The sequence below is a fragment of the Grampus griseus genome, assembly GCF_964374135.1.
Source record: "Grampus griseus genome assembly, chromosome: 6".
Taxonomy (NCBI): domain Eukaryota; kingdom Metazoa; phylum Chordata; class Mammalia; order Artiodactyla; family Delphinidae; genus Grampus; species Grampus griseus.
Genome location: NC_139000.1, coordinates 5409678 through 5428692, shown reverse-complemented (window position 1 = coordinate 5428692; position 19015 = coordinate 5409678). Strand labels below are relative to the sequence as shown.

Here is a 19015-nt window from a genome sequence, read left to right as displayed (position 1 = left end):
AGTGTTCCTTTTGCATGTCCATGCCTCTCAAGACCTAGAACATGGTTCTTGTAGAGAAGAGTCAGTAGCTATAAGAGCAGTGTTATATCGGAAACGAGTTCACTGTGCGAGGCTCATTGTGTGGTGCCTCAAATGTAGAAAGCTTCATTTGAGAGCTACTCTTTGAACATACTGTTGGCTGAGCAAGGTTCTTAAAGGCCCTGGTCCTTCCATGAGCAGCATTGAATCCTCTAGTTCCGGCAGGCACTTGGCTCTCCAGCCGTTGACAGTAGCGGCACCTGGTGGGTCAGAGCACTGAACGCCAGAAACGGTGTGGTCTGCTGAGCATGTTCAGGGGCATGCAGGTCTCCAAAGAAGTAAACAGCCAGTGAGGTGGCGGCAGCGATGTGTTCTTTTCCCGCCCGCGCAGCTTGACACAGAGACTACCCAAGATGTTCAGTTGACATTAGGAGCAGCTCACCATTTCTAAAGAGCAATAAACTGTGTCTGAGTTTCAGTCCCGTCGAGCCCTAAGCTAAGTGATAGCGGGCTGACACATCTCCTCACTGGTCACGCTTCGCTTGTAAACACGCTTGACCAAAGCAAGACAGCACTAAGTACAGGGCGGCCCGTCCTCTGGAAGCCTTCCCCACGTGCCAGGTAGGGACCGACTAGCCGCAGTGAGTAGGACACTTTAGCGCTTTGTTTCCCGAAGGGGCAGGTACGGTGGAAATACGGCTCCACACTTAAGGTACAGCTGATAAAGCTTCTCTTGGGGAACCTAGTTTCCAAGTAGCTCTCTCCCCATCTCCCGTGCAGGCCTGCTCTTCAGACACACTCAGACTCCATGTTGAAACGTGGAGGCTGGGGTCCTGCTTCCCTTGCTGGTTTTTTATAGCAACAGACTGTGTCACGTATCACCCACCTGCTTCTTGCTCTGATGGTCAGTTGAGAGGACAGCGGGTTCTTTAAGTCAAAAAGAGGTTTACCCGACGTAAACCCACAGCCAGGCTCCTGAAAACAGAGCCGACAACAGCACTCCAGACTGATACGTGAGGAAATGCAGAAACATTATCGCCTTTGCTCTGGGCATTTGCTGATATCTTTGTCTCCCCTTGGCATTTAAATACTGTGAACTTGCCTAAAACGTGATGTGTACTGATGATACTTGTGAAGCCGTTGTTAGGGGAGCTGCTAGTGAAGGTTACTTTAGAATCTGTGAGTAATTGACCTGACAGGTAGTGGTGATTGCTTCATTGAGAGCCCCATGAGACCGCATTCTTAAGAAGTTGAACATCCTCTCTTTCTGCCATATCTTGAGGCATCGTTCTTCAGTAGTGCTATACATCTTTTTGTGTCATCAAGGTCTCTTCTCTTTTTTTTTTTTTTTTTTTTTTGCGGTACACGGGCCTCTCACTGTTGTGGCCTCTCCCGCTGCGGAGCACAGGCTCTGGGCGCGCAGGCTCAGCGGCCATGGCTCACGGGCTCACCCACTCCGTGGCATGTGGGATCTTCCCAGACCGGGACACGAACCCGCGTCCCCTGGATCGGCAGGCGGACTCTCAACCACTGCGCCACCAGGGAAGCCCCAAGGTCTCTTCTCTTAAATCAAGTACATTTCGGATTCTTCAAGTGATTTTTCTTTTTTTATATATTAAGCATTTTGGGAGGCCTTGGAAGCCAGCTGTTCCTTAGGGAAGGGGCACCAAGTTTGTGGTATTTGCCTGTACACACCTCCCTTGCTCCCCACAAACTCCACGGGTGATGGAAACAAGTATAGTCTGCATAGAGCCACCAGGGCAAGTCCCCAGCATATACAGCCAGCCTTGACGTGGTGCTCAGGGTGAGAGTTCCAAAGCTCAGCACCGAAGTGGAAAATTCTTTGTGCTGTTGGGGGTGATGATCGGGCCACCTTGGAACCTGTCCAGAGCGATGTCGTGGTGGAGACTGGTGGACCGGGATGATGGTTCGTGGAAGCTCCTGTCTGTATTAACCATTCAGGTCGTACTTCCCCACTTCAGCACTTGCCCTGCTGAGATAATGTCATCACTTCTTTGTTTCCTGCAGGAGGATACCATGGAGGTGGAAGAGTTCTTGAAAGAGGCCGCAGTAATGAAAGAGATCAAGCACCCCAATTTAGTGCAGTTACTCGGTGAGTGCGTGGAGCTCTGGAGAGAGGGCCTCTTAATTAAACCCTCTGGGGTGACACGGGTGCTGTTAGAGAAGAGGTGGGTGGCTCACCGCACTGAGGTTTCTGATTTGTACATCTGCCCCCCACCAGCATCCAGCCCTTGGTAAAAGGAGGCCTGTGTGGGAGGGAGGCGTGTGTGTGTCCGTCCGTGTGCCCACGCGAGCGAGGGAGAACGTTATTACTTTAAATTGATACCCAAAGCAGTCAAATGCAAATTGGCATCTGAAACCTAAGAATTTCAAGAGTTCCTTCTCGGAAGTGATTCTGTACGTAGACATATCCGATTGCGGGGTTGGGGGGGTGGGGGGGGTGGGCGGTGGGTGTTAAACTAACAGTGATTGAGTTTGTCTGATGTGGCCCGGCCTTTGTTTATGAACTCAGTGGCAGCCTCTTCCTGTTGAAGTTCATTGGCTTGAGAGGAAGGAAAGAGTGGGGCCACGTCCCTCCCACAGGAACATAATCTCAACGCACCAGTGCATGGAACCATCTTAGAACTTGGGCCCAGGACGCAGGGGCAGAGTCCGAATCCGTTTCGGAAGCCTAGTTCTTCAGGGCTCGTCTCCTGTGATATGTGTTCAGTCGGGAGCAGGGCAGCACACTGAAGCCTTGTCTTGTTGGCAGGGGTCTGCACCCGGGAGCCCCCGTTCTATATAATCACTGAGTTCATGACCTATGGGAACCTGCTGGATTACCTGAGGGAGTGTAACCGGCAAGAGGTGAACGCCGTGGTGCTGCTCTACATGGCCACTCAGATCTCGTCGGCCATGGAGTACCTGGAGAAGAAGAACTTCATCCACAGGTAGGAGCCGGGCCAAGCTGCCCGCCGCGGGCCTGCGGGGCGCGCGTGGGGCGCGGGCATCCTTCGACGCAAAGCCCCAACCCGCGAGGTCTTCTGGCTCAGCCTCTCTCTTCAGTGCTGGCAGCTCATCAGACCTTGGAGCAAAGGCAGACGCCAGGTTCCTGACGCCGCCAGCTTCGGGCGTGCATCCGGGACTAAGTTCAGCCCGGCCTGGCCCCTGGACCGCCAGAGCGCTTCATCCCCAGCCTGAGAAGTATTGAATATTTCACTTCGGAACCATTTTGGGCTAAGAGGAATATTGAATGAAGTTTATAAAAGGCGCCCCTTCTACTCATCACGGCTCCCTCTGGAATAGAGCGCTCATTGCTCCTCCAGGGCCGGGGTTCATCAGTTATGACCTCTTCCTGGGAGCCATTGGCATTGCTTTTACACAAGCGCTCAGTAACAGCCGTGCGTGGGTTTTGTTTCTGTGCTGCGTGGTTTTCCTTCTCTTCATTATTATCATTTCATTCTCCGCTTAACTTGCTGTCATCTGGTTCAGGGACGTTTCCACTACTGTCAGAATTGTGTATACGTAGTTCTGAATTAAGCGTCTTTGCTGCTTTAAAGCCTGGAGTGTTTTGACCTTCAAGTGTGCCACAATTATCTTGGTCTTTGCATTCTTTGCTGGTGGAAATGGCGTCCTAGCAAAGTGACGGCCTCTGCAGGACAGAGCCTGATGGGCTTTGCCGGAGTCTGTTACACAAGACGTTCTCCCCGCCACCGTGGTGACCTTTCCTACCCAATTAACTCAAGTATGAAACCTGTACATGAGACTTCCTAGTGAGGAGTGAGGGTAGCATGTGTGAAGTGCTGGCGGTTCCTCGTAAGACGGATTTTCTCTGCTCCACGAGAGCCTCCTTCAGATGCTCCTGTCACTCAAGAAAGTGAACCCTCTGAGGCTGCAGACTGGGATTTCTTGCCTCCTGGTTTGCCTTGCACGGCTAGGTTCGTTCTCTCTTCGTTCAAGCAAACTTAAAGTGCTTTACCAAAATCCTATTAGGCCCAACTCTCCTGTATTTCCTTCCCCTCTGATCGCTGATGATCAGGCTATCTTACGCCGCCATCGCGTTAAGCTGGTGCGTCTTCTCATCCCTCATTCCAGTTTGCCTTGCGATTTCGTGGTTAATGTCCGTGAACCAAAGATTAGACTCCTACTTCCCAGGGAGAGTCAGGAGGCGAGAGGAAGCTGATTACACAGGGGAGAATTTATAGGACGCATTTGGATAAGCATCAGGAAGAAATAGGACAGTGGGAAATAACATTTGGGTAAAGGATGTCGTGGGCTTTTTTAAAATTTTGTCCTATCAAGTCTGAATAGGACAAACGAGGCTCAGTCTGATTTAAGTTTCTCGAGATCGAGGCCTGGCCTATGCGTTTGTGCCCCGTGCCTGGCACGGAGCAATAATAACTGAACAGACGCTTAGATGACACTGTTCTCCAGGCATCATTCGAAGTGCTTTACTTGTTAATTCACTACCACCCACAGCCACCCTAAGAAGTAAGCGCCGTCATTATCGCCTTCGTTTTATGGCATAACTGAATCTGAGGGTGATTAACTTGCTCCAGGTCATGGGGCCGGGGAGGCTGCTCCCTGTGCCACCCTCTGCGCGTGGGAGCGCGGTGGGTGCTGAGGGACGGGCGCTGCTCCCCAGGGGGCCCGGACTCCATTTTCCCATTGTCATTATTGCACCTTTATAGACAACGGTGGTGGACTTGTGAAGCTGGAAAGCTAGCCGGAAACTCTCACAGATTAACTTTTTCTTTTCCCAGAGATCTTGCTGCCCGAAACTGCCTGGTAGGGGAAAACCACTTGGTGAAGGTGGCTGATTTCGGCCTGAGCAGGTTAATGACAGGGGACACCTACACAGCCCACGCCGGGGCCAAGTTCCCGATCAAGTGGACGGCACCCGAAAGCCTGGCCTACAACAAGTTCTCCATCAAGTCGGATGTCTGGGGTAAGGGCTGCTGCTCCGGTTTCGCCCTCGGCCGTGCAGGGTGGGGCTGTTTCCCTGTTTTTCTTTCTCTCCTTGCTTTTTCACTTCCTCTTTCTTGCTCTTTCATTTCTTTTTCACTACTTAATTCTCTTCCTTACTTCTTTTTCAAGTCTTTTCTCCCCTGTTTTCTGTCCAAAAGGAAGTAAAAGTGAGCTTTTTTCTTCCAAAATAATTCAGATTAGCTTTTTTTCCCCCACTCACCATCTTTATGTCTTCACTCTTAGTTTGCTGCCTAGGTTTGCAGGGGCAGCCGGCCCACCCTGCAGGCACCCAGAGTCTTCCTCTGTGGAGAGAATGCTGTATAGTTTGGTTTGGGATTCAAGTAGAATATTACCCTCTGAAGCCTCGTGTGACAGTATTTTATTTTTACTTTTTTGAAAAGAACTTTTTATTATGCCAATTGTAAGCATACACTAAAGAAGACAGAGTTACCTAATGCGCCCCAGGCACCCATCACCCAGCTTTGCTGTCATCGCCTCGTGGTGCCTCTCATCCTGTACACCTGCCCACCACCCCCGACCCTTGTTATTTCAAAGCAGATCCCAGACAGCATAATATCTTGTCCATGAATATTTCATATAAGTCTCTTAAAGATGACTTTATTTGTATAACCACAAGTTGAGATTCATTTCTGAATATTATCAAATATCTAGTCAGCGTTCAAATTTCCAATGAAATCATGAAAGTCATGCTTTTTTTCTTTTTTTTTTTAATTTATTTATTTTTGGCTGTGTTGGGTCTTCGTTTCTGTGCAAGGGCTTTCTCTAGCTGCGGTGAGCGGGGGCCACTCTTCATCGCGGTGCGCGGGCCTCTCACTGTCGCGGCCTCTCATGTTGGGAGCACAGGCTCCAGACACGTAGGCTCAGTAGTTGTGGCTCACGGGCCTAATTGCTCCGTGGCATGTGGGATCTCCCCAGACCAGGGCTCGAACCCGTGTCCCCTGCATTGGCAGGCAGATTCTCAACCGCTGCGCCACCAGGGAAGCCCCCCTTTTTTTTTTTTTAAACAGTATGTTTAAATTGGGATGGAAATAGGAATCTCACAGTGCTGTTAGTTGACAGTGGCCCTTAGGTCTCCTCTGCAGTGTAAATTCCTTCTTTATCCCTCTGCATCCCTTGCTAGTTATTTGTTGAAGAAATCCCGTCATTTGTCCTTTAAAGTCTCCCACACTCTGGTATCTGCTCACCGTACCCCTGTGGTGAGATCCATCATGTTCTTCAGTCTTCACTCTCCCTAGATAATGGGTATTGGGATCGAGACAGCTTGATCACATTCGAGTTTGACTTGTTTTTCTTTTAGTAAGAGTACTTCATAGGAAGGGGTGTACATTTTCATCAGTAGGCCCATAATTCTTAGTTTTCTCCCTTTGTCTAGATCCGCTGATTTATTAGGGGTTGCCAAATGATAATTCTCATTCCTTATGCATTTATTATTAGCTCAATGCTTCTATAAGAAGAAACTTCTTCTCCCCTACTGTTTGGCTATAGTAGAGGTACAGTTCATACAGGAAAGATAGGATAAATGTTTGCTTCCTTGCCATTATTTACCGGTTTCCACAATAACAAATTGGTTTCTTAATACCTTCCAACGGTGACCAGGTTTTTGTTGTTTTTCTTTTGTGATATTATTATAAGCTCTTGGATTTTAATATATTTGAGTATATTATTGATTAATCCACTGCAGTTGTTTGTTAAATTGACGTTCAGATTGTCTCATCTTTGGCCAGTGGGGACTTCAAATGGTTCCTGGTCCTTTTGACAAAACCCTGTAGCCTTCTATAGCATCTCTGCTATCTGGAATGATAAATATTCCAGGTTCATTCTCTGCCCCAGACCTGAATCACCTGTTTCTCCAAGGAGTTCTGGTTCCTAAATGGGACCTGGAATTTCAACGATTCTGTAAGATTTTAATGAAATTTTTGGAGTTGGAAGGGCCCTTAGAGATAATCTCATGTGCCCAGAAAGGAGAGGTGGCCTGTCTTAGGCACATGACTAGTTGCTCACAGAGCCATGAGTAGTCATGGCCTCCTCAATTCCAGTCCTACGTTCCTTCCACCACATCTCCCAACAAGATGGCTAGGCTCCCTAAAAGACCCTGGAGCGGCTGAGCAACCCAGGCCTCTTCTCTCCTTCTGTTTTAGTCGGTGGGAGTGAGTAAACGGAAAGCCTCATTCTGAGCTGTTCTATCCGGGGCTGTTGGTAATTAAGAGCCGGGTAGAATGTCAGTGTCTGACCTGCTTCTGAGGGTGTAACTCCTGATGTCTGCTGCACAGTTCACCAGTTTTAAATGCAGTGTAGTTAAATCTTACACATCTCGAACGATCCTGCTGTTTCTTTTTTCTTTTAGCATTTGGAGTCTTGCTTTGGGAAATTGCTACTTACGGCATGTCACCTTACCCAGGAATTGACTTGTCCCAGGTGTATGAACTCCTAGAGAAAGACTACCGCATGGAGCGCCCGGAAGGCTGCCCAGAGAAGGTCTACGAACTCATGCGAGCATGTGAGCCTTCCCCCGCCAGTTCTAGAAGTCTCTGTGGGCACTTTACATATACCCAGGGCAGGAGGATATATGTAAAGTAAAAAATATCGAAGTATTCCATTTCCTCTCTTCATTCCCCTTCTTCAGAAGCAACTAATGTAACAGTTTGCTACCTGTTTTTTTTTCACTTTTTCAGTATGCCTTTATTTACCCATAGTATTTTATGTGTGAGTGTTTTTTGTTTTTAATGCAAAAATGAGATTGATAGATACCAAACCTGGGTTTCTTATTAATAAATACAAATTTCTGGTATAGTAGGCAAACATTCCAGGTGACTTTTATCCACTCGTTTTTTTATATATATGTATAAAAATTTATTCCTTCAACTTTTTTTTTTTTGCACTTAGCAGTGTAACAGGCGTGTCTTTCCGTGTCCGTAATTCAGAGCTTGTGCTCTTTCTTTCTCTCGCTCTCTCTCCCACTTTCTCGCCTCGTGTCTTTCCTTATGTAGCTGCCTGGCATCTATTACATGATTTATTCATTCATCCAGTCCTCTTTTGATGGACATTGGTTTGTCTTTTGCCGTTATGAACAAGGCAGGAACCAGCGCCCTCACACATACATACCTCTGTGCGTTATGCTAGTACTTACGGAAGTTGGACTGTTGGTTCAGAGCCATGTGCATTTTAAGTTTTGATAGATTTTCTCAAATTGTTTTCCCCAAAAGTTTATATGAATTTATATTCTCACCAGAAACATGTGAGAGGGACCCTACGTCCTCACCTACACTGGGCTTATCAGTCAGTCCTTAATCCTCATTTTCAACTTGTTTTAATTAGCACGTCTTTACTGATGAGGAATTCGGACTTCGATAACCATGACGTAAGGGTGAGATAGGAAGCAGGCTACTTGGTTGAGTAATTTTCTGCATTTGCTGGAGGCAGGTTGGGAAGAATATATTTGTAAGTGTAGTTGTTGCTGTCAGCGTATCCCTGGGATTTTATAATCCATATTCCTGCCAGTATCTAAAGTCTTCCCAAATGCTTAATGTCTGCAACAGGGCACAATGGCATTTGTCACTTTAACTTGTCATAGCAAAAGATGGTTAGCAGGATTGGAATGCTGCTTTAATTTCCGGACGTTTCCTTGAGAACTTCTCATCCCCTGCTTGTTAGCAAGGCCTCATGGGTAGTCTGACTTGGTTCTCATCTGTCCAGGTTGGCAGTGGAACCCCTCTGACCGGCCCTCCTTCGCTGAAATCCACCAAGCCTTTGAAACAATGTTCCAGGAATCCAGCATATCAGATGGTAAAGTGCTGGTCCTTAGGGTGCCTGCAGTGGGGAGAGAGGTTGGGATGGGAGGGACGGCCGTGTGGGACCCAGCCCAGTCCTTCAGTCCACTTCCTGCTAGAGTGCATGGGCCAGCAGCTTACCTGAGACCAGAAGGCTGGGCGGGGGGTGGCCCTCTGTCTCTCGCAGCCAGGGCTCCGAAAACTACTCAAGTACTGTTTCCTCAGGATGCGTATCTCTTTCCTGTAACTGTGTATAGATGACTACTCTTGTCTTAAAAAGAAAAAGAAAACCAACATACCAAAATGACGTCGTTACTGATGACTGCTGGTTTTGTTGTTGATTTTTTTGGTGATTCTTAGAAGTGGAAAAGGAATTGGGGAAGAAAGGCATGCGAGGGGTTGCAGGTACTCTGCTGCAGGCCCCAGAGCTGCCCACCAAGACGAGAACCTCCAGGAGAGCTGCCGAACACAAAGACGCCCCCGACGTGCCCGAGACGCCCCACTCCAAGGGCCCAGGAGAGACTGGTACGTCCTCACCACCCGCACCCGCCTGAGGCCTGGGGGAGTCGGCCCTCAGGGCCAGTGCAGGCAGATGGGAAGCAGTGAGTGGAAACTGCGCAGAAAGACAGGCAAACCCCGTGTTAGTGGTCCAGCTTCGAAAAGAGGAAGGTTCTCCTTTTCCTGCGGCAAGCCCCTGCCCCGTCATTTAGGAGCCATTGGCATAGGCGGTGGTGCTTATGAAACCTACTGAGAACAAACCCACCTTTTCGTGTATCATTCGCAGCATTTGTGCTTGCTCTTGCGGCAGATACAGCAATGATAAAATATTGAACCAAACGCAGAGCAGCTCGTTGTGAAAGCGCTGATACGAGACACTCACTGGCACCCACGGAGCCAGGAGACACCTGCGGAGAGCTGGAGAGCTGGTGTCCCCTCGTGGGCTCTTCCCTAGACTAGCGAGGGCGGTGGGAGTGGTGAAAAAGGGCTCTAAAGGTGCTATCGGGGGTCACATTAGCAAACACTGATCCGGTGCTTCCCACGTGCCGGGCTTGACTCTAAGCGAGACTGTTCTGACTTAGCAGTTCCCCCAACAAAAAAAAAAGAAAAAGAAAAGATACAGAAGCCTCGGTTCTACAGCAGACCAACTGAAAGGAGGTGTCTGAGGCAGGCCCAGCATCTGGGTGATGCTCTGATGGGCCACACGCTGGGTGAATGGGAAGGGGCAGGACAAAGCCGGAATCTGTGGACCCCATGATTCCCAATTTTTTTCATCATGTACCCATATTAATTTTAAAAAGTTGAGGATGGGAGGGAGGGAGACACAAGAGGGAAGAGAGATGGGGACGTATGTATAACTGATTCACTTCGTTATAAAGCAGAAACTAACACACCATTGTAAAGCAATTATACCCCAATAAAGATGTTAAAAAAAAACAGTTGAGTGTGCAGGTCTTATACATAGGTATGTGTATGTACTACTGCACAGACATGTATACTATAAAATATAGCAAAAGTATACACTTGAAAGGTTTACATAAGAAATGAACCTAAATTCGAGTGCGTTCTTGGCGCGCCCTCAGACCGTCTAGCTCACCTAGCTCACCCCGCTTTGATGGCATGTAGACTATCCAGAATCTGGACCCCACGTCCTTCTGTTAGTGGCCCTGATTTCAGGTCGTGGAACGGTGTGGGGAGGAGAGGCTGCTATGAAAACTTGCAGCTTATAAAAGCCCACTGATAAGCAATTGTGTTCATTTATGCCCATCAGTATTCATCTGACGGGTATTTTGAGACGTAATCTCATGGTGAGCCAGGAGTGTCAATTAGCTGTTAAGCCCTGAAATAGAGCTGTGCATAATTCATTAGAGTTTCACTTTCTTCACCTTCTTCCGCTGGATGAGGGTTTGGGGAGGTCCTTGGCTTCCCCTGATTCGGAAGCCCTGTGTGCCGCCTGGTGTTCTCACAAAGGCCCCCGCTACCTCAGCTTTGAGTTCCAGGGCGCTGACGGCAACCGTGCTCGCAGCCGCCCTCGGAGGGAGAGTTCTGTCATTCACTCGCGGGGAGCTTGGCAACAGCAGAAAGATTTCTTAGGAGCTATTATTCATATTTAAAGAATGACCATTTAAAAATTTTAAAAGGTCACCCATCTTGTTTCCCAAGCATAATGGCCCATTGTCGCTGCACCGTGTGGTACGTGGCCCCTTCCCTCCTGACCGTCCTCGTGGGAGCCTCAAGCGGCTGACTGGTCCGAGAGGCACAGGTTCTGACCCTGGGCTTGGCCTTGTCGTGCTTTTTACTCTCCAGATAGTGGTGTTGAGGGGACTCTGCTACTTTAAAGGAAACCAGCAAAGAGATGAGGGGACTGGGGGTGTCCCCGCTTTTTGCTGTGCTGTCTTCAAGGAGAGAGACCTAAGCTTTTCCTAATAATAATACCAACAACAGTGACAACAGTCACTGAGAAATTTCGTGCCAAGAGCTGTGGTTGCTCCACGTTCGTTACCGCATTACGTCCTCACAGCAGCGCTGTGGATAGGTTTAATGTCCTCCGTGTTATAGATGGGAAAGCCGGGGATGAGCAGAGAGAACTAACTCGCCCCGGTGGCTGGCAGCGGGAGCGCACGCAGGCCTGTCAGAGCCCAGTGCCCGGACCCCTGGCTGCCCTGTAGGAACAGGCCGGCCGATCCAGGCGGGTTCCCCGCTCGCTCAGTCGCCTTTGGCCTGGAGTCACTAAACTCTTCCCCATGTGTTTCAGATCCTCTGGACCACGAGCCCACCGTGTCTCCATTGCTCCCGCGAAAAGAACGCGGTCCTCAGGATGGCGGCCTAAACGAAGACGAGCGCCTCCTCCCCAAAGACAAGAAGACCAACTTGTTCAGTGCCTTGATCAAGAAGAAGAAGAAAACAGCCCCAACCCCTCCTAAACGCAGCAGCTCCTTCCGGGAGATGGACGGCCAGCCGGAGCGTAAGGGGGCCCCGGAGGAAGAAGGCCGAGACATCAGCAACGGGGCGCTGGCGCTCGCGCCCGCGGACACAGCCGAGCCAGCCAAGTCCCTGAAGCCCAGCAGCGGGGCCGGCGTCCCCAATGGAGCCTTCCGGGAGTCGGGGGGTGCAGGCTTCCGGTCTCCCCACCTGTGGAAAAAGTCCAGCACGCTGACCAGCAGCCGCTTGGCGGCCGGTGAGGAGGAGAGCGGCGGCAGCTCCAGCAAGCGCTTCCTGCGCTCCTGCTCCGCCTCCTGCGTGCCCCACGGGGCCAAGGACACCGAGTGGCGCTCGGTCACGCTGCCTCGGGATCTGCAGTCCACGGGAAGACAGTTTGACTCGTCCACGTTTGGAGGGCACAAGAGTGAGAAGCCAGCTCTGCCTCGGAAGCGGGCAAGTGAGAACAGGTCTGACCAGGTGACCAGAGGCACAGGCACTCCCCCACCCAGGCTGGTGAAGAAGACCGAGGAAGTGGCCGACGAGGTCTTCAAAGACACGGCCGAGTCCAGCCCGGGCTCCAGCCCTCCCAGCCTGACCCCAAAACTCCTCCGTAGGCAGGTTGTGGTCGCGCCTTCCTCCAGCCTTCCCCACAAGGACGAGGCTGGGAAGTCCAGTGCCTTGGGGACGCCTGCTGAGCCGGTGCCCCCCACCGGCAGGGCGGGGCCAGGTGCTTCTGGAGGGACCAGCAAGGCCCCTGCCGAGGAGTCCAGAGTGAGGAGGCACAAGGCCTCCTCCGAGTCCCCAGGGAGAGACAAGGGGAAATTGTCCAAGCTCAAACCTGCCCCGCCGCCCCCTCCTCCAGCCTCCGTGGGGAAAGCCGGGAAGGCCTCCCAGAGCCCGAGCCAGGAAGCAGCCGGGGAGATGGGTGCCAGTGGGAAAGCAAAACCCATGGCTCTGGTTGTGGATGCCGTGAACAGTGACGCTGCCAAACCCAGCCAGCTGGGAGAGGGCGTCAAAAAGCCCGCGCTCCCGTCCATGCCAAAGCCCCAGTCGTCCGCCAAGCCCGCGGGGACCCCGACCAGCCCAGCCCCTGCTCCCTCCGCGCTGCCGTCAGCATCCTCTGCCCTGGCAGGGGACCAGCCGTCCTCCACCGCCTTCATCCCTCTCATATCGACCCGCGTGTCTCTTCGGAAAACCCGCCAGCCTCCGGAGCGGATTGCCAGTGGCACCATCACCAGGGGCGTGGTCCTGGGCGGCGCCGAGGCCCTGTGCCTGGCCGTCTCCAAGAACTCTGAGCAGATGGCCAGCCACAGCGCCGTGCTGGAAGCCGGCAAAAACCTCTACACGTTCTGCGTGAGCTATGTGGACTCCATCCAGCAAATGAGGAACAAATTCGCCTTCCGCGAGGCCATCAACAAACTGGAGAACAATCTTCGGGAGCTTCAGATCTGCCCGGCGACGGCAGGGAGCGGCCCGGCGGCCACCCAGGACTTCAGCAAACTCCTCAGCTCCGTGAAAGAGATCAGTGACATCGTGCAGAGGTAGCAGAAGCCGGGCGTCGGGAGCCTGCAGCGCGTGAGGGCTCCCCCCGTGCCCGTGACGGTGGCTGAGACGGGACCGGCGAGCTGGGACCTTGGCCCAGGAGCTCTGCGCTGGGCAGGGCCGAGGCCGCCGTGGAGTGCAGCCCTACTACCTACGTCCTGGCCCCGCCGTTCTCCTGCGCTTGCCTTCTCCTCAGCCCGGGCTCCCTGAGCCATCTGTCCGAGTTCTATCTGTGGAGTTCCTGCTCTGTGGACTGCACGCCAGCGTCTTTCCCACATCGTGCTTCAAAACTGAGCTCTTGGGGGCAGGTGGGAAGGCGGATGAGCACTTCCTTTTCATCTTTCTGGAGGACCTCCCCTGGCTATGCCTTCGCCTCCATTTCACCCCAAGAACGAGTACCCTGCATGGGAGCTGTGTCACCAAGGCCTTGGGAACGGTCGCCTCCACTCACCCTGCGCAGAGAGGTTGTGCACTCACCTTCCTCGTGCCTCCTGTGCCGAAGACACGTTTGCAGAACTGCATCTTGGGAAGTGCTACCAGCTGGCCACCCTCCCCTCCACTGCTGCCGCGGGCTGGTGCCCTCACCATTTCCTCACGTGAAGGACAGCTCTTGATTTGGGGGGTAAAACAGGGTGCTAAAACCAACCAGCCTCCGGGTCCCGGGACAGGTGGGGAAGCCGAGGAGGCCCGTGATGTGGGAGAGGCCCCTTGTCACCCACTCTCTCCGTGTCCTTAGAGCCCAGTTCCCGGCTCTCTTGTGACATGCACTGCTAATCCTGGATAGAAAGCTTGAGTCTTAAGGGTAGCAGGGTCGCTGGTCAGCGTAGGGGGGCTCCAGAGGCGGGAGGGGTGGCGGTGGGTGAGCAGCTGCTGCTGAGATAGCCCAGGGCTGGGCCGGTCTGCGGTGAGCGCAGGGTTACCTTCCTTCCGAATCTCCAGGTGCCCTGGAGAGGCGCTTGCTCTCGCTTTCCGATTGACCTCTTTCCGCTCTGTTGTCCTCCTCTAAGGCAAAGTAGATGCTTGCAGGGCTCTTTCCCTGGTGACAAGCCAGTCTTCAGCTTTCTGGAGTTCTTGAAGCCTTTCAGAACTCGGCCCTCAGCACAGCTGCCTCCGATCCAGAAGGAGCTGCCATTGGGCGCCAGTGCACGCAGAGGAGGAAAGGGACTGGAGCACCGAAGCCCAGCCAGCGCTGGCTGCACCCTGACGGGCACATGTCTTATTTAATTACCACGAGCAACACTTAACCTAATGTTTCGGTTGGGCTCATCAGGGATGAAGAAAATCACAAACAAATGAACCCCTAGAAAGGGTCTCAGAGAGCAGCGTAATCTCCCCCAGGCTGTCCAGGACCAGGCTCGTAGGGCAGGAGGAGCCCGGTGTCCTTGACCTTGACCTAGAGCGGCTGCTGAAGAGCAGGCCGTCGGGCACCTGTCTGGGCCTCGGCGCGCTCAGGAGCGCCCCCTGGAGAAACCAGGAGGAAACCACCTTCCGCTCCCCAGGGCTCCTAGGGCCCGTGACCTGCACAGGCCCGATTTTTACGCTCATCACCTAAATTTGTATTTTATTTCTCTGGTAGAGGTGGTGTCCTCTGAGTCGTTTTACGCTGTTTTCACAGCACGTCACCTCTTTGCCCCCCAGACTGCTGTGCTACACAGACCGAGGGAGGCGCCAGGGCACCGCCAGTGGCCTTGCAGACAAAGCAGAACAAAGCCCACCCAGGTTCCCTCCGCTGCCTGTTTCTGTGAGGTACTGGTCTCTTCCTGTTCACATGATGTGCCACTATATTTTGCATTTATACTTTGGTATTACACTCTTTTTATAGACTTGCTCTTTTATAAATGATGTGTAAATAGTTTTCCACCGTCCTCCCTTCCGGAATGCCTATGGTGTCTTTTTTTTTTTTTTTTCAGTCCAATACATTTTGTTTCTGTATGTGACTCTGTTTTTTGAATCCACGTCTCTCCTCCGTAGTATTTTTTAAATAAATGTTTACAACACTAGCACATGGGCAGGTTGCTTTGGTCTGCAGTTCCTCCCTGTTGTTCAGAGCCGTGGCGTGCGTGTGGGCAGGGAAGGAGTCAGGCTTTCCCAAAGGGGCCGGGGTCTCCGTGTTGGGTCTTACAGAATAGAGCGGTCCCGCGTCGGCCGTTTCACAAGCCTGTCCTCATCTCAGGCCCTTCCTGTGCCCTTGACACCTACCTGCCAGCAGCCTGGCTCTTGGCGGCGGCACTGAGAGTGGGCTGTACCACCTGTTAGGCCGTCACGGTGTCACTGAAATGGGGGAGGGAGGTCACGTCCCGGATTTCTCTCTGGCCTGAAAGGGTTAATCCCTCCCCACGTGCATTCTTTCTCTTTACATTTGAGCTCACTTTGAGCCACTGTCATCAGTCCCCAGAGCGCCCCTCGCTTGTGTTCCACGCCCCGGGCACCTTATTTCTTTGTGTGGATGAGGAAGAAAAGGGTGTGCTGGCCCGGGCTGGGCTGTGACCTCTCCCAAGGGGACTGTCGAGGAGGGTGCTGACGAGTCCTCGTCTTGGTCTCCATTTAACGCCAGCTGGCAGCTTGTGGAAGTCGGGGGGAGTGAGTAGCACCCTCTGATAATGGTACTTATTAAGCCAGCAGCCTTGTCAGAGGATACAGATCCTGTCCACCAAAGCACGTTGAAGAACACGGTTCCGTGAAGCCTCTTCCCTGGAGACCTCGGCAGCGGGCTGTGCTGCACGTCAGGCGGCGCGCTCGAGCCGGAGCTGCAGACGGCCCCCGGGACCCATTTCTTCCCTCGTCTCACAGAGGCAGGACCCGGACCCAGGCCCAGGCCGCAGAGTCTGTTAGTGGCTGAACCATCACTTGACACCAGACCTCCCGAGTCCAGGGCTTTTCCACAGGCAACGCGCTCTTCCCTTGAGTGACAGCTCGCAATCTGAAAGAGGGCGTAGAGCGATTGTGTTGACAGCCACACTGACGTGGGCCCTTCACGGAATCCTCACAGCAGCCTCTCAGGCAGGGTGCGTTGTCCCGTTTTCCCCACGCTCTATGACTGGAGTTTACCTGTCCAGCCACAGCTCACACGTGGTGAGGCCGGGACGCAGCCTCGTGTACACGCTCGCCACGTGGCGGCTGTGCCGGTGTGAAATAAGGGTCTTAGAAGACTCTTCTCCAAAGTGAGAATCTTCCATGAACGTCACCCGAGCCCAAGAAACTTTCTTGGGTCTAGCCATTCTAGGACAGCGGTCCTTAACCTGTTTTTAGGTCAGAGAAACCCTTGAGGACCAAATGAGGACTGCGGATTTAGCCCCAGGAAGACGTACCCGTGTGCGCACACGACGGTGTTCAGAGGATTCTGAGTCCCGCCCTCAAGGTGCAGAACCGAGGAGTGAGTACCCGAGGGCCCCGCCCCCCGCAGGCGGGCAGCCGCTGTTGGCGCTACCGCAAAATACAAGCCTCGAGTGTCAGAGTGTTAAAAACAAAACACTTGCTCTTTCTGACTACCGAACGTGAAATAGCTAGCTAGTGGGTAGCAGCCTCATAGCACAGGGAGATCAGCTCGGTGCTCTGTGACCACCTAGAGGGGTGGGTGGGATAGGGAGGGTGGGAGGGAGCTCAAGAGGGAGGAGATACGGGGATATATGTATACGTACAGCTGAGTCACTTTGTTAAAAAGCAGAAACTAACACACCATTGTAAAGCGATCATACTCCAATAAAGATGTTAAAATATATATATACACATAACAAAAAAGAACCCCAAACATTGAAGAACCCCAAACGGGAAACAACCCAAGGTCATGAAGAGCAGGGAGGATAGGTACGTGCGGGGTGTTCACTCCGTGGAATGTCGGGGAGCAGTGGGGTGGGATAAACTCGCCCCACTCCATGGTGTGTCATGCCGGGCAGCCGCCAGGCGACATGGTGATGCGTCAGCTCCCACGTACTTCAACAGGCATGTAGTCTGGTGTAGAAGTCAGGGGGCGGGTGATCGGGGTGCGGGAAGGAGGCTCGTGCCTGGTCGGGGCACAAGGGAGCTCTGGGGGCAGGCGATGTCCTCTTAGTCTGGGAGGTGCTGGCTAATGGGTATGTCACTGGGTGAAAACCCATCAGACGACACTTAGAATTGGGGCACGTTCCGGATGTGTGTTATATCGCGATGAAAGTTTTCTTAGAATTACAGCTCACACGTGAGTGCTTTTAGATATTATAGACGCGCTCTGCATTACTACGTGGAACACCCACACCTTTTTTTTTGTTTAAATGAGGGAGGTTCTGTCACTGTCTTCATTTAATGGGTGAGAAAGCTGGCTTCAGAGATGTGAAGCAACTTGCCCGAGGTCACACAGCACGTGCCAGCTTAACATCTGCTGTGCCAGACGAATTTGTCGATGGTCCAGATGGCCCCAGCATGACTAGCAGAGACCTGGGCTCCAGGGCCAGGCTCCTCCCTTCATCATGGAAGAGAAGAATTCAGAATTACAGCTAGCCCAGCTTTTTGGGTGTCGGGGATATTTAATAGACAGGGTTCCCCAACTGAGTGCTCTGGGGGATCGATTTCTAAATGTCATCTCGGTACAGAAGACATCAGGTGGGATAAGACTGCCCAACCACCGTATCCCCTGCCCATGTCTGCCCTCCTTCCTGGTCGCCCACCATCTTGGGCGGGGCCCCAGCTCCCTGCCTGGAGGGTGAAAGCCCCTTGCCTGGGTCGGGGTCTCCAGTGGAGTGTGTCGTGCAGCATCTTGGGCACCAGCACCAAGTTAGGACGAGGTGGCCTCTTGTTTACTACAGCAGTGCCCTGATGGCTTGCTGGCCACGTGAATCTCTTTTTTTCTTAGACATTTTTATTAACATTTCAAACATACAAGAAAACATAGACAAATATTCCCTGTCCGTTTTAATAGCTAAATACCTTGAGATCTACACACCAAGATGAAGCCTTTTTTGTGCCTTGAATGTATAAAATGGGCGAATGCAAAGAGCTCTCGGGTACCTGGGCTGGAGGAGCGAGCACTGCCACGCCAGGTGGAGCGGACCTGGCGGCCCCGGGGAGCTTCATCTCCCCGCTTCCAAAAGAAGTGCTTTCTCCGAAGAGCCTCACCTTCATTAATCTGGGGAGGAAACTTCCCCACCAAGAAGAGAGCGAGGGTGTGGGGTGGCACGAGAGGCCCCCAAACCTTGACAGAGCCAGTAGGGTGGAGAGGGCTGGGGCGGGGCGGGGGGGGTAAAGAGGAAATTTAGCCAAATGTAGTGGGAGTGGATCTAACAGATCAATGCCCTCAGCAGTTTGATTGCTCTGACTTCCAGGGTTATTGAGCTCAAATATACAAGCAACTGGAAAGAACAGCTTTGTTGTTGATTTCTGTTCAATGATGAAAGACTAATGACAGGATATCCTCTGCTTTGAAGGCTCTCCCCCTCCCCGCTTTATCTCAGATTTCTCCATCAAGGTTAATCTAATCCTACTAAATTAAAAACCAGCCCGTGTATACCCAGAGTGGCTGTAAACACATGCAGGAGTGTCTCCACCTCGGTGACCTCCGAGTTCTCACAATTAGTGACCACAGGGGCGGCTCCTTTTGTCCTAAGAGTAGAAGTTGGCGAGAGAACGTCAGCCAGGGGACCTTGCCACAGGGCGTCCCTCTGCCCTTGGCCTCTGGTCTGTTCTGTTTCACCTGGTCTTTCGTGAGCACGTTCTCTGGCTTCTTTGTGTGTATAGATGAGCTAAGGGGTGGGGTAATCCAGGTTGCTGCCCCCGCACCGCCCTTTACAGAGTGGAAATGAGCACATGCT

General features: G+C 52.2%; 1 protein-coding gene across 3 annotated transcripts in view; it reads left to right on the top strand.

Annotated features, from left to right (window-relative positions):
- The window catches only part of ABL1 (ABL proto-oncogene 1, non-receptor tyrosine kinase), a 134402-nt gene extending 119167 nt beyond the window's left edge, over positions 1–15235 (top strand). For all 3 annotated transcript variants that reach the window (XM_082657392.1, XM_082657391.1, XM_082657393.1), the window contains exons 5-11: positions 2047–2131; positions 2792–2969; positions 4782–4966; positions 7352–7504; positions 8701–8790; positions 9135–9299; positions 11527–15235. In XM_082657392.1, the coding sequence (XP_082513518.1) occupies positions 2047–2131; positions 2792–2969; positions 4782–4966; positions 7352–7504; positions 8701–8790; positions 9135–9299; positions 11527–13238 (2568 nt within the window). In that variant the 3' untranslated portion in view covers positions 13239–15235. The remainder of the gene's footprint in view (positions 1–2046; positions 2132–2791; positions 2970–4781; positions 4967–7351; positions 7505–8700; positions 8791–9134; positions 9300–11526) is intronic.
- The last annotated feature ends 3780 nt before the right edge of the window (positions 15236–19015 follow it).